We start from the raw sequence: 12,575 nt of genomic DNA on the forward strand, positions 1-12,575 counted from the left end.
TAGTCTTTGTTCTTGTTAATTGTTATAATTTCGTATTCTATTTATTCTAATAATGTTTATTATTTAGGGATTTTTACATTTTTCCCCCTACTAAGACAATCATCTACATATATCCCCATGTCACAAAGCTAATTACATATTTCCCCTTTTATTAATCAACTTACTATTTTACCCCTAATAAATCTACAAATTACAATACCCATAATAAAAGCTCAAGAAAAATAAGAATTAAAATCAATAAATACCTCAGTTCCCAAATATGTAATCAAAATTCCAAAATACCAAGAAACGACGCTATCTTCTTTCTTGAACAAGCACCACCATTTTTAAGTTTTTCTCTCTCGCCGATGGTCTATACTAACATAATATTTATTCCATGGATCTCTTATTTGTCATACTTTTGACTTAATTTGAAGGGAATTTCAAAATTTATTTCTAGGTTCTTTAGAATTTGAATGTCTCCTTCGATTGCTCTGATGGTTTAATTCGAATTTTATCTGAATAATTCGAAATAGTTTATGTTGCGTTTTTTTTATTTTCTAAATATTTTGTTCATCTTCTTAGTTGGGTTTTAGCTGTAAAATTAATTTGGATATAGGCGGACGCGGTGATGGTTTTATGATGATAACTTTTTGTGGGATTTAAGGATAAATGCAAAATAATTAAGGATTATATAAGAAAATTTAGAATGTTTGTTAGAAGGTTTCGAGAATTTGAAGTGGAGATTTTTATAGAACATGAGAAGGACAAAAAAACACTTTACATATGCAGAGAAAAGAAATTCGATGCAATGGGTATGGAATTAATAATTTGATTTCGATCTTACTGTCGACGATCTTTAATATGATATTTAATTGCCCCCAATTTGATTCATGTGTTAATTTCCCCAATTTGGTTTGTAGAGAGAGGGTAACTAACGCAAAGAAGAACTGAAAGTCCAGAGTCAAATAATTAAGAACAAAATAGTCCTTTATAGGGGCAAATTAGTCACTAAGAAATTTATTTTAGTAAAATGGATAAATATGTAATATATATGTATTAGTAAGGGGATATATGCAATTATCTTTTTTAACTTGGGGAAATATGTAATTAATGACTTTAAGAAGAGGAAATATGTAAATGCCCCTATTATTTATGTGACCAAAGTTATCTTTGCTCATAATATGATTCTCTTAATAATGTAATAGTTGATGCTTAGTTTGAAGTGAATGTATATGCAGATTAATAATTCTTATTTTAACTGTTAAACTCAATTTTTTTAATAAATTCCAAACTATATCGGAACCTAATCGTTTGTAATAATTTGGCTTAGTTGGGTTTTTAGTTTTAAACAATCCAGTTACGGTTTTCGACGACAAAAAAAATGTGTAAAGTTGGCTAATGATTTAATTTTAAAACCATCAAAACCAAACCGCAAACACTTTTGCATAAATTGTTTTTTTTTACTTCGAAAACTATAACAATATCATACTCAAATTAAAGATAATAATATACTCATTTTTATGATGCCATTTATTTTAAAAAAATATTAAGGTATGAAAAAGTTATGACTGTTTAAAACTCGTGAGAGTAGTTGCGTTAAAAGTGAAAATAAAATACTATACAAGGAAGATATTAAGAACAAATGTCGTAACTTTAAGGGATAAAAAGTGTTGCTATTTTGAAAAAAAAAAGTTATATAAGATAAAATGTAATGTCTTAACACGTGTGATCACCACATGCATTTGAGACACGTGCCAGCCCCACATTCTATTTACTAACGTGTTCACTGAAGAGCCTATCCACGCTTCCTGTTTCAAAAGCTTCCTCGGGAAGAATCTCTTACAACTTTTTTGAGGATATCAAGAATTCAAATTTTAAAATACAGATCTGTCTCTCTTGTAAGAAACCATATATCTCCATTTTAAGGTTCAACAACAAACTACTATCTTTTTCATTGTTTCACTCTCTTCCACTTTTTTTTCTTTATTATCAGAAAATCAAGTCACCAGATTCTTTAAAAGGCGGTGAATCTCGATGTCCGGTGGGTGGATTTAGTGTTGTTCTTAAATCGTTCATCATATACAGGTTTGTTCTTCGTCGTCGTTTGGCCTAATTTTGATATCTTTCATCTTGTGTTTAATGATATTTTTTCGATCCGTATTTTCATACGTTCATTTATTTATTATGTTTTGATAGGATGTGTGCTAATCTCTCCCCTCTTAGTGTTGGATTTATCGCTGCAGGTAAAGATCTATCTACAGTCGGATAATCCCTTCCCTCTAATCGTATGTAACATCTTCCGATTAGGGTTTCCTTATTCTAGAATATGTGTTTTATCACTTTTATATATGCAATAATCAAATTAAACACATTCCATTTTGTCTTCAATTAAGTTACAACCTAATTCTCATATAACAAGCAGCAAAGAATAATCGCAAACTACAAGAAAACAACAGGTTTGTAGTAATAAATGATAGATTGTATCAAGTTATTGCAGATGCAGTAGCATATAGGAGCAGAGATTGACTTAAAACATATGAAAAATGCATTCTTTTGGTTTATTGTGAGCAAATTTAATAATAATGATAATAAAAATAATAAATAATAATATTAATATTAACAAGTTAACAATAAATCAAAGTCTGCTTGAGCAAGTACACTAAGTTTTTCCCTAAAGTTATGTATATAATAAATCTTTGTTAACTTATATACAATGAAGATGTGTCTTTCATACTATTGAAACAAACCCATAAATTGCAATAAGAAATGCCAACTTTTGTATGGTGTAAATGGTTTTGGTTTTGTTTGTCATTTTACATCTGGTATGAACTTTTAAGGCTAAATCGATTCTGTGGATTATTATTGAGCTATGTGCAGCTATTCTCAAAGCAGGTTACTTTTAAAAATTGTTATAAATGTAGTATACTAGCATTGTTACCCGCGCGTTGCGACGGCCGGCGGTGTATTTTATGTTTGGTTACACGAAATAACAGTTTGATAGAAAACTAATAAATATCTTTAACAAAGTTATAAATAAAATGTCTCCATTTGTATTAACATTTGCACATGAAATTTCTTTAATGCAAGGACTTGCAAACATATTCGTTAATTATTTCTAAAAGTCCCATTACTCAATAAAAAATAAAGCAACAAAAATGCAAAGGAATTGCATATAAAAAGTTTTGAATACACACTTTTTCTTTGTATTGTATTAACGTCAATGGGCAGAATTTCATAGCGAATTCTGGAAATTAACATATATTAATCTAAATCTTTCTTACATATCAGAAATTAACATGCCCGTTGTGACGGAAATTCAGTCGGTAGCGGATCGTTTTAATGTAATATAAAAAGGGACCGACACTCGATACGACGACCTTTAAAGAAAACAAAAAGTTCATGTTGTGTACTGTTTGTTCCCGAGTAATAATTCAATTGCGTGCAGTTTTTGGTGTTATATGTTGATCCTTGTTATTATGGAAATGGAATACCAGTTACATGGACAAGTAATGTAGATATTGAATGAACAGACGGGAAACCAAGTAATGGAAATTTACTGAACACCGTCTCCGACGCTAGAGATACCGGAAACCGCCACCGTCGTTAGTACTCCTTGTAGAGAAGATGGTTGTAGGGATAAAAATCTTATATATATGCTAACGGAGACTGCCGCGTAACCGAAAACTTCCGACACCGAAGTTATACGGAAGGCCTATTTATACTATTGCTTGCACCGATTTAAAACGATGCGTCGGTTAAGAACAGGATGACGGTTACACAATTCTCATGGTGGTTATCAAACAAAAAAAGAAGTTGGTTCTTTTCATTAATGGACTTAAGCGGTTACACACGGTTACATGTGTATAAAACATTTATAACACATAATTATAGTAGTTAAAACTTTTTAAATAAATGTGTTTTTTTTTTTGAGAAAGTTAGAAAAAGGGTACGTGAATTGTAAATGTAATAGAGATAATTTTTTTCACCCGTTATTATTTGTGCCTCCTTCAATGATTTATGTATTTGGTACTAGATTTTATTGTGATATTAAATCTTGGAACATCCTTTTATGCACAAGGTGAACTACTTTTGCAGGAAACTAGTAAACCTAAATCTGGGAACATCCTTTTATGCACAAGGTGAACTACTTTTGCAGGAAACTGGTCGGTTTATAACAAGTTGTGGTCCGATAATGATGAAGGTGACGAGTACCCTCCGTATTGAGGTTAACATTTTATGTGCACTATGCATTTTGTTCACATAGATTGAGTCAAGTTTTGGTTGGGTCATATATTCAGCTTAGACATGAACACTTACAAATTTGGTCATGGTTCTTACTTATTACAATTTTGGTTAGGTCTGAGTTAAGGAGTGTTCATGTTTAGGTTGGTATGGTCCATTTTTCATATTGGCACCGAACATGTGTGCCAAATTTCCATTTATGACACAACATTTAGGTTGGTTTACTTTACATGAATCTAATTGAATCACAACTTTACAAGCTCCAAAATTGAATTTAATTTTAACCTTTACCTGTTTGTTTATAATTGTTGGTATTGGAATCCTTACTTGGAGGCAAGCAAAAGGTTAAGAAAGAAGATAAGCCAGTGGTGAAGACAATATCAAGTGTTCACCCTTTGTACACTAATTTGTTTTCTTTTATGATCTTAAGAAAACTCAAAAGATCCTGCAACAACATAACTTATATATCAATTTACTAAACACTGTATTTAAAATGAAAATATGTAATATCAATTAAAAATGTTACTTTGCAGCTTGCACTAAAAACAAAGAAAACTATTTTTATCTGCATCAGACCATGCCTCCCATTTTTAATGTCAATCAGTAGGTAGATACTGCCACGACACAAATATACTAACAGGTTAAAATTGGTTTTAGTAGAAACAATTATTCTTTATTACATATGTCGACTAAGTTTGTGGGTCAATTCACGCATTGCCTATATTTGATTAGACAAAGGTAAATGGAAATTTGGCACTCACATGTTCGGTGTCAATATGAAAAATGGACCATACCAACCTAAACATGAACACTCCTAAACTCAGACCTAACCAAAATTTTAATAAGTAAGAACCATGACCAAATTTGTAAGTGTTCATGTCTTTTATTTTTTTATTTTACAGTCTACACAATTTTATGCTAATGTGTTTGGTGTGGTGTATTTTCAAAACTTTTATAAATAGTCTATGGATGTAATCTAATGTTTGTTTCCAAAACGTTTAAAGTTGTCTAATTAGGCATGTTAATGAACCGAACGTTCAGTGAACTGTCCGTGAACCGTTCGGCGGGAAGTTTTATTATGTAATAAATGATTGAATAAAACAAACGAACGTGAACAAAAAATTTATGTTTGTTTAGTTAAGCGAACAACCATATGAACACAAATTTCGTTCGCTCATATATGTCTGAAAATTCATTTAAGTGTTCGTTTATTTATGTTAGTTTAGAAAATAATTAATATTTGCATTTTATAAATTATATTACTTAATATGTGAATTATTTTGGATGAAACATGTACTTTTTAACAACTTCATATGTAATTTTTGGATGAATCATGTCGTAAATGTTTTATGTTCGTTTACGTTTGTTCATATATGTTCGTTTAGTTTTTAAACGAATAACATGTATAAGCAAACATGGACATATTCATTTTTTAAACAAACGAACATGAACACAAGTATTTGTCCGTGTTCGTTTAAAGTTAAATGAACGAACATGAACATGCTTGCATTCTTTCAATTCATTTACAAGCCTTTGTCTAATCAAATATAGGCAATGCGTGAATTGACCCACAAACTTAGTCGACATATGTAATAAAGAATAATTGTTTCTACTAAAACCAATTTTAACCTGTTAGTATATTTGTGTCGTGGCAGTATCTACCTACTGATTGACATTAAAAATGGGTGGCATGGTCTGATGCAGATAAAAATAGTTTTCTTTGTTTTTAGTGCAAGCTGCAAAGTAACATTTTTAATTGATATTACATATTTTCATTTTAAATACAGTGTTTAGTAAATTGATATATAAGTTATGTTGTTGCAAGATCTTTTGAGTTTTCTTAAGATCATAAAAGAAAACAAATTAGTGTACAAAGGGTGAACACTTGATGTATCTGTAAGTAGCTCCATTTGTATTATTCTTTATTTAAAATAAGTACCATTATATTGTACATGTGCTTATTTGTAATACATCTTGATTTGCAGATTTTGGGTGACACATTTGCATCACAAATGCAGAAAGTAATTGGTGTTGCACTTCAAGATAAAGACTTAGAACCACCAAGATCCATCGTTGAAGTTCAATCAATGCTAGAGCCACAAAAATAACACTTGCCTTTTTTAGAAAATTGTTATTCATAGTTTGACAAAACCGATGATGCATAACATATATGATCATCGTTCTTGGTTTCCACTTGCTCTTGAGGTTAAAGTTGTTAAAATTGTTTATATAATGAAAGTGAATTGTTATATTGTTTATGAGTGTTCTTTTCTTTCTTTTTCTTCTCATCATGCATCTGAGTGTTCATCTTTTGTTTTGTAAACCTCCTAGCATGGCATGGTAATTAACTTCAATTGCATGGATAATTTCATAATTATGAAGTTAATAATGAACATGCATTGAATTAGTTGTTGTATTTAGTCTCTTCTTTGGTGTAAATGTGTCATAATCATTTAAGAATCGTTTCACAACTTTGCAATAGATGCAAAATGATACATGCCAAGGTCACACAGTGAATGCATTATGATACCGAAAATTAATCAAAGAAATTGATCTTTTGGTCTAATGACATGGAGGTGATGGTTAGAGCTTGGGATACTTGAAATCTTAGGTTTAAAACTTGACTTAATATATAGAGAGATGTTTTAAAATAATTATTTCAACCCGGTTCATGTTTGAAACTTGACAAAAATATACATTGTTCACACTAGAAGTTGACTCTCATTTGAACATTTTGTAACATTTTAAAACAAAACATTATACACTTATTATTTATCTTTAATTGTGTTCACATATTTAAGTTACTCGGTTATATGTTATTTTGATTTTTAAATTTTCATAGTTTATATATATTAATATTAATTTGTTAAAATATTTTTTTTGCAACCCGTGTGTAACACGGGATATAAGCTAGTACTATATATAATGCATCACTCATAGGCAAATTAAGACACTCTATTTTTAAGTAATTTACAACACTCAAAGTGTGAAGTACAACATTAACTAAGTTATTTTAAAAAATATTAAGGTATGGAAAAGTTATGACTGTTTAAAACTCGTAAGAGTAGTTGCGTTAAAAGTGAAAATAAAATAATATACAAGGAAGATATTAAAGACCAATGTTGTAACTTTAAGGAATGAAAAGTGTAACTACTTTGAAAAAAAATTAAATGCACTGAGATTTAATGTAACAATGACATTTGTGCCCTTAGTTCTTGTTGTACATCATCATACTTTAAGTGTTGTAAATTACTTAAAAATAGAGTGTCTTAATTTGCCTTTGAGTGATGCATTATATGTAGTATACAGATAGTTAAGACATTACATTTTATCTTATACAACTTTATGTAATTTTGTTAGCATAACCCGTCATTACCTAACCCGTTTTTTAATCTCCACTATAATAAAATATCTAAATACTTCACTTAACTTTTATGTAATTTTGTTAACATAACCCATCAATACTTACACGGTTTTCTAATCCACATTGAATAAAAAATCTATATTCATCAATTAATGAGTTAACGGGTCAAGTATTAATTATTGCACTAGTAACTAGGGAGTTCGGAATGATACCGGTATTTCGTGTGACATTCGAAAAATACCAATACCGTATCAAACTATACCGATAACGAAAACTAAAAACTTGGTATCGACGATACCAAATTGGTACCGAAAATGCATCCGTTGACGAGTTAATTAATTATTACACTAGCAAGAGACTGATTTTAACAAAAACGTAAACTAAGCGGACTCTAACACAACATCTTCCACATAATATAAATATCTAGTATTCCATTTTCACTAGGTCACACACACAATGACGGACCAAACCGAAGAGCAAACAACAACCGTTACCGCCGAAGAACCAATCGGCACCGCCGTGCAACAGGCGGATCCGACCGTTCATGAGGCAACAAAGAAGATGGAGAAACTGACAACCTCCTTCAGCATTTGGCCGCCGTCGCAACGCACTCGCGACGCCGTCATCAAACGCCTCATTGAAACCCTAACTAACAAATCCGTACTCTCCGACCGCTACGGCACCGTGCCGTCCGACGAAGCCGCCGGATTCGCTCGCAGCATCGAGGATGAGGCGTTTAATGCTGTTCCTGGCTCGGTTGCTGACGGTGATGACGGCGTTGAGATCCTGCAGGCGTACTCGAAGGAGATTAGTAAGAGAATGCTGGAGTTTGTTAAGTCTAGATCTGTTGCGGCGGTGAAGGACGGCGGTGATGCCGCCGGTGATGGTGGTGTGAAGGAGGAGGTGGCGGAAACCTAGGGTTTGAATGGTTAGGGTTTTGTTATTTGTTATGTTATGTTAATTGCATTCTTAGGGTTTTGAATTCGGTGAACGTTTGATTATCGATTGCTCTAGATCTAGTATCGACTTTATTTTGATTAATGTGTTAATCGTACGGTCAGTTCTAGGGTTATGGAAAATTCGAAACTGTTATGTTAAACTTATAATTATTATTTTTATATTTCTTAATATTATATTTTGATCTTTAGATTTATGCAGTTATTTGAATGGTAGATTTAGTTGATGAGTTTATTTGTTGCTGTGATTATGATCACATTTTGTTATAGGAAGTGACACTTATGTTAGAAGGAAAATTGTGTTGTTGAGGCTTAGTAGTTATCGGCTATTTTGCAGTAGAAGAGGAAACTAGAAACTAAATTAGATGAAAGTTAAGGAACCGCAGAATAGTTATTGTTAGGTTAGTTTGTCAGTTTAAGGTTATTGATAAAAGCACATTCGATGTCTTGTTTTTTGAGAATTGGAGTAGATGAGTGATATGGTGAAGGCAGAATGAATCCAAGAGGTATGTTATAGTATATTATATAAGTTGTACCTGCAAATGTTGAGCGATACGAATATGGCAACGTATCGTTGTTAAATGTGTGGTTTAATACGCTCTTTGTGTGTGTGTGTGTTAAAACGTACAGTTTGTTTGTGATTATACATTGCTTAATGTTATGGAAGAAAGGGATGGTTTATTGTTTAGGCATGAAGCAAATAGACGAGAAATACAAGCATTCACTAAAAGTTGAATTATACTCAAAGGTAAAGCTTATGTCACATAATAGAAACAAAAGGTATGATGCTCAGTTTGACATTGTGTACCGAAGGAGTTTCCCTTTTCACATGAAACTAATTACAACGAAACTAGAATCTAAACGAGCTGAAACACTAGATCATGTAATGCTGTGTAACTAGTATAGACGCTCAAACTGAAATGAAATTCAAATCAGTTACTACCATAAATAAATCGTTCACTTTTACCTTTACTCGATCCGTAAGTTGCAATTCCTTTCAACATTTGACTTTTTCAAGTCAAAACTATGATACTTAGACCTTCAAATTTGATTCCTAATAACAAACCACCCTAGCCAGCCACTAATCCGATGCAGTATCAAGCAATTTTCAATTCTGGCCTTGTGACCTTAGGATGTATCTGCACTTGATCGATCCAAAATCCTAGTTTCCGATAATGCCCTATTAATTTCAGTTAAGTTTAACACCTTCTTAAACTGTTTGTCAGCTTATAACTTCAAGTCTTGATGGATGTGCAAAGTCTTGTCAATCAAAGATCTTAGAATTTGTAACCAATTAGTTGGTTTATCAGTTTTGAGTATATTAAGTGTATTATACCTTTAAACTACCAAATAAAACTATCAACCTGCTGCTGGACCTTTTCCTGTTGAAACGAGGTGTCCGAACCTTCTGGATCTGGACTTTTAAACAAGTTGTGGATGCTACTACTCTTACTATTTCAGTCCAAGATCTTCAGTTTTCATCCTTAAATGCTTTGAAACCAAAGGTAAGTTCTCATGACAACTTTGAATATGATAAAAATATAAATTTTGGTAGTTGTTTTGATGATTATGAAAATAATAGGGGTATTAAATGGTGAAACAAATAATTATTTGATAAATTGATTAGTGGGGAGGGTGTTGATAGTGAAACCCGTTTGCTTTATGATTCACTCATTGTTGGTGAGGATGGGGAGATTATTGGCAAATTAGTTGGTTACTTTACGAAAGAATGCCTTAAGGCTCACTGACTTCAACTAGATGGTTTACTTTGTTGGTGGGTCTTTTATCTTTTCAAGAGGTGAAAGAAAATTTGATTAAAAATGTAACATAAATTCGGAGTTAAATCAATTATAAAAAACCAAATCTTTTTTATTCTTTCACTTTTGATGAAGAAGATGGTTTGTTAAAAGTTTTAGAATGTAGTCCATGGCTTGTTAAAATTTACCATTGGTCTTATGGTTATGGGAAACGGATACAATATTATCTAAAATGGACCCTACCTCGGTCCTGGTACGGGTAACTGTTAAGGATTTACCCCCTTGTTCATGGAATGAGGGTAATATTGGACAAGTGGTTAGTAATATAGGTAAGCCAATAATCATGGATAAAATGACATTTGAGAGACGTAAAAGCAAAAAGGTCCTCTTTCTTACGCTCGGGTTTTAGTTGAAGCAAATGCATTTCGAGGTTTACCGGAAACTGTTAAAAGTTGAATTTCATGGTTACCTGGGAAAAAAGTGAATTTTAGAGTTTGATTACAAGTGGAGCCTCCTCTATATGGGAAGTGTAAGGTCTTTGGACATCATAATTCATTTCATGATCCAATTGTTGTATCCGAGTTAAAAATGAAGTGCAAACTGATGCAACCAATGTGGTGGTGAAATGGTTAAAAACAATAAAATGTAGCAAAGTTGGGCTTCAAAATTGATTACGGTTCCTATTGTGTCTAGTGGGCCAAGTGTGGCCTAAAACACTACTACTGATCCGTTAAATGCTGGTGGGCAATGTTCAAACTCATGCTAATATGAAATCTGCTCAATGCTCATCATGTTTCTCGGCTAAAATATGGATTAAATTATATACGGAACTTAATTTTGCTTAGAAGATGCTGAAAACCTATAAGTCTGTCTTCCATACGAAAAGTGTCATAATAATTCGTGTCTTTACAACAAATTTAGCGATCAGAAAAAATATATTTCTTGGAACGATGGGTAATAGGATTTTGGATTGGCATGTTAATTGAATAAAGAAACACGAGTCTAACATATATATTTAATTGCGGTACTTACAAGTTGTATTTTGAATCAACCCGTTTAATGTTCATTTACGAAAATGAGTAACACCGTACAAAACCTAAGTGATAGACACGTAATTAATTGGCTAAAAACTAATAGAAATATCGAAATCGATAGTGACATATAGTTTGGGTCAAAAGTCTACAGGTGAACAATAATTGAAAGGCGTGTCATCCAAGCAAATCCAAGTTAGCAATTTCATGGAAACTAATAATCCAATTTTTCTTCCACTTATTTTTCTATAAATTTGTTCCTCTTTTCTCTTTGTTTCAACACAAATATATCTACTACTGATAATCAGTCAGTTGATTTTGATGGCGGGTTTGGACGGTCATCCCTTGTACAGCTGCAACCGATGCAGGAATCCCATTGCGCTTCGCGACAACCTTCTATCTAAAAATTTCAAGGTAAGACATGAATATGTTACACCAAACGTTGTAATATAAGACATGAATGGTGTGTTTATAATTATTAGGCAAGATCTGGGGATGCGTATATGTTTTCCGAGGTGCTGAACGTTGTGTTGGGGGAGAAGAGAGAGCGGCAACTAATAACGGGGCGGTTCGTGGTGGCCGATGTGTATTGTAGCAACTGCAAAGAGGTGTTGGGGTGGAAGTACTTGACATCTTTTAATGATTCACAAAGGTATAAACTTGGAAGATTTATCATCGAGAAAGCTAAGGTTCTTAAGGAATATTCGTGATCTCATTGTCACACTTTGTATATTTGGGTTACTCTACAGTAACCTTTCTTGTTTAAAATAAGTTGGAGCATGATCGCTGTGTGTTGGATGTATGATATGAAATGCTATAAATTATGTGTGTGTGTTTTTTTTTATTTCTTTTCTTTTTTTCCATAACAAATTGCGGTTTTTTATATGGTTTGTCAAAAATAGCTATTTCATAGCAGGGATGAGCAAAATCGGTACCGGTACCGTACCAAAGTTTTGAGGTTCGGTACCGGTATGGGACGGGACCGATATTTCCTGAATTTTTACCTTCAATCCCGGTACCGTCCCGCACCGGTACCTGTACCGAACCGAATATTTCGGTACCGGTACCAGTACCAAGAATTTGCATTTTCAGGACCGGGACCGGTCAGTACCGGTACGTTCCCGATCTCATCCCTGTTTTATAGTACCCAACCCAATTTTTAACCTCGTTGCAATCAAGTTCGATGAAACCATTCAAGTCATATATAGATTTAACGATTTATTTTAACATGGTTTTGTACCGC

At 32.5% G+C, this 12,575-nt stretch overlaps 2 protein-coding genes across 2 annotated transcripts; both read left to right on the forward strand.

The window, feature by feature from the left end:
- The first annotated feature begins 7,993 nt into the window (after positions 1–7,993).
- Positions 7,994–8,704, forward strand: LOC143597502 (MFP1 attachment factor 1-like). Its single transcript, XM_077075989.1, has one exon. It carries the CDS (start codon positions 8,045–8,047, stop codon positions 8,504–8,506), a length of 462 nt encoding a protein of 153 aa, XP_076932104.1. The 5' UTR covers positions 7,994–8,044; the 3' UTR covers positions 8,507–8,704.
- Positions 8,705–11,475: 2,771 nt separating this feature from the next.
- LOC143597503 (protein yippee-like At4g27740) lies at positions 11,476–12,105 on the forward strand. Its single transcript, XM_077075990.1, has 2 exons — positions 11,476–11,746; positions 11,815–12,105. The coding sequence occupies exons 1-2, from the start codon at positions 11,654–11,656 to the stop codon at positions 12,040–12,042; spliced, it is 321 nt and encodes a 106-aa protein (XP_076932105.1). The 5' UTR covers positions 11,476–11,653; the 3' UTR covers positions 12,043–12,105.
- Positions 12,106–12,575: the final 470 nt, after the last annotated feature.

This window comes from Bidens hawaiensis, unplaced genomic scaffold (assembly GCF_021521415.1).
Source record: "Bidens hawaiensis isolate Kalapana, Puna unplaced genomic scaffold, B.hawaiensis_p1.1 tig00048383_1, whole genome shotgun sequence".
NCBI lineage: Eukaryota > Viridiplantae > Streptophyta > Magnoliopsida > Asterales > Asteraceae > Bidens > Bidens hawaiensis.

Excerpts from the sequence above, each read along its gene's own strand:
- LOC143597502 (XM_077075989.1), top strand. The coding sequence starts at position 8,045 with ATGACGGACCAAACCGAAGAGCAAACAACAACCGTTACCGCCGAAGAA.
- LOC143597503 (XM_077075990.1), top strand. The coding sequence starts at position 11,654 with ATGGCGGGTTTGGACGGTCATCCCTTGTACAGCTGCAACCGATGCAGG. Across the intron at positions 11,747-11,814 it reads TTCTATCTAAAAATTTCAAG|GCAAGATCTGGGGATGCGTA; the intron begins GTAAGACATGAA and ends TATAATTATTAG.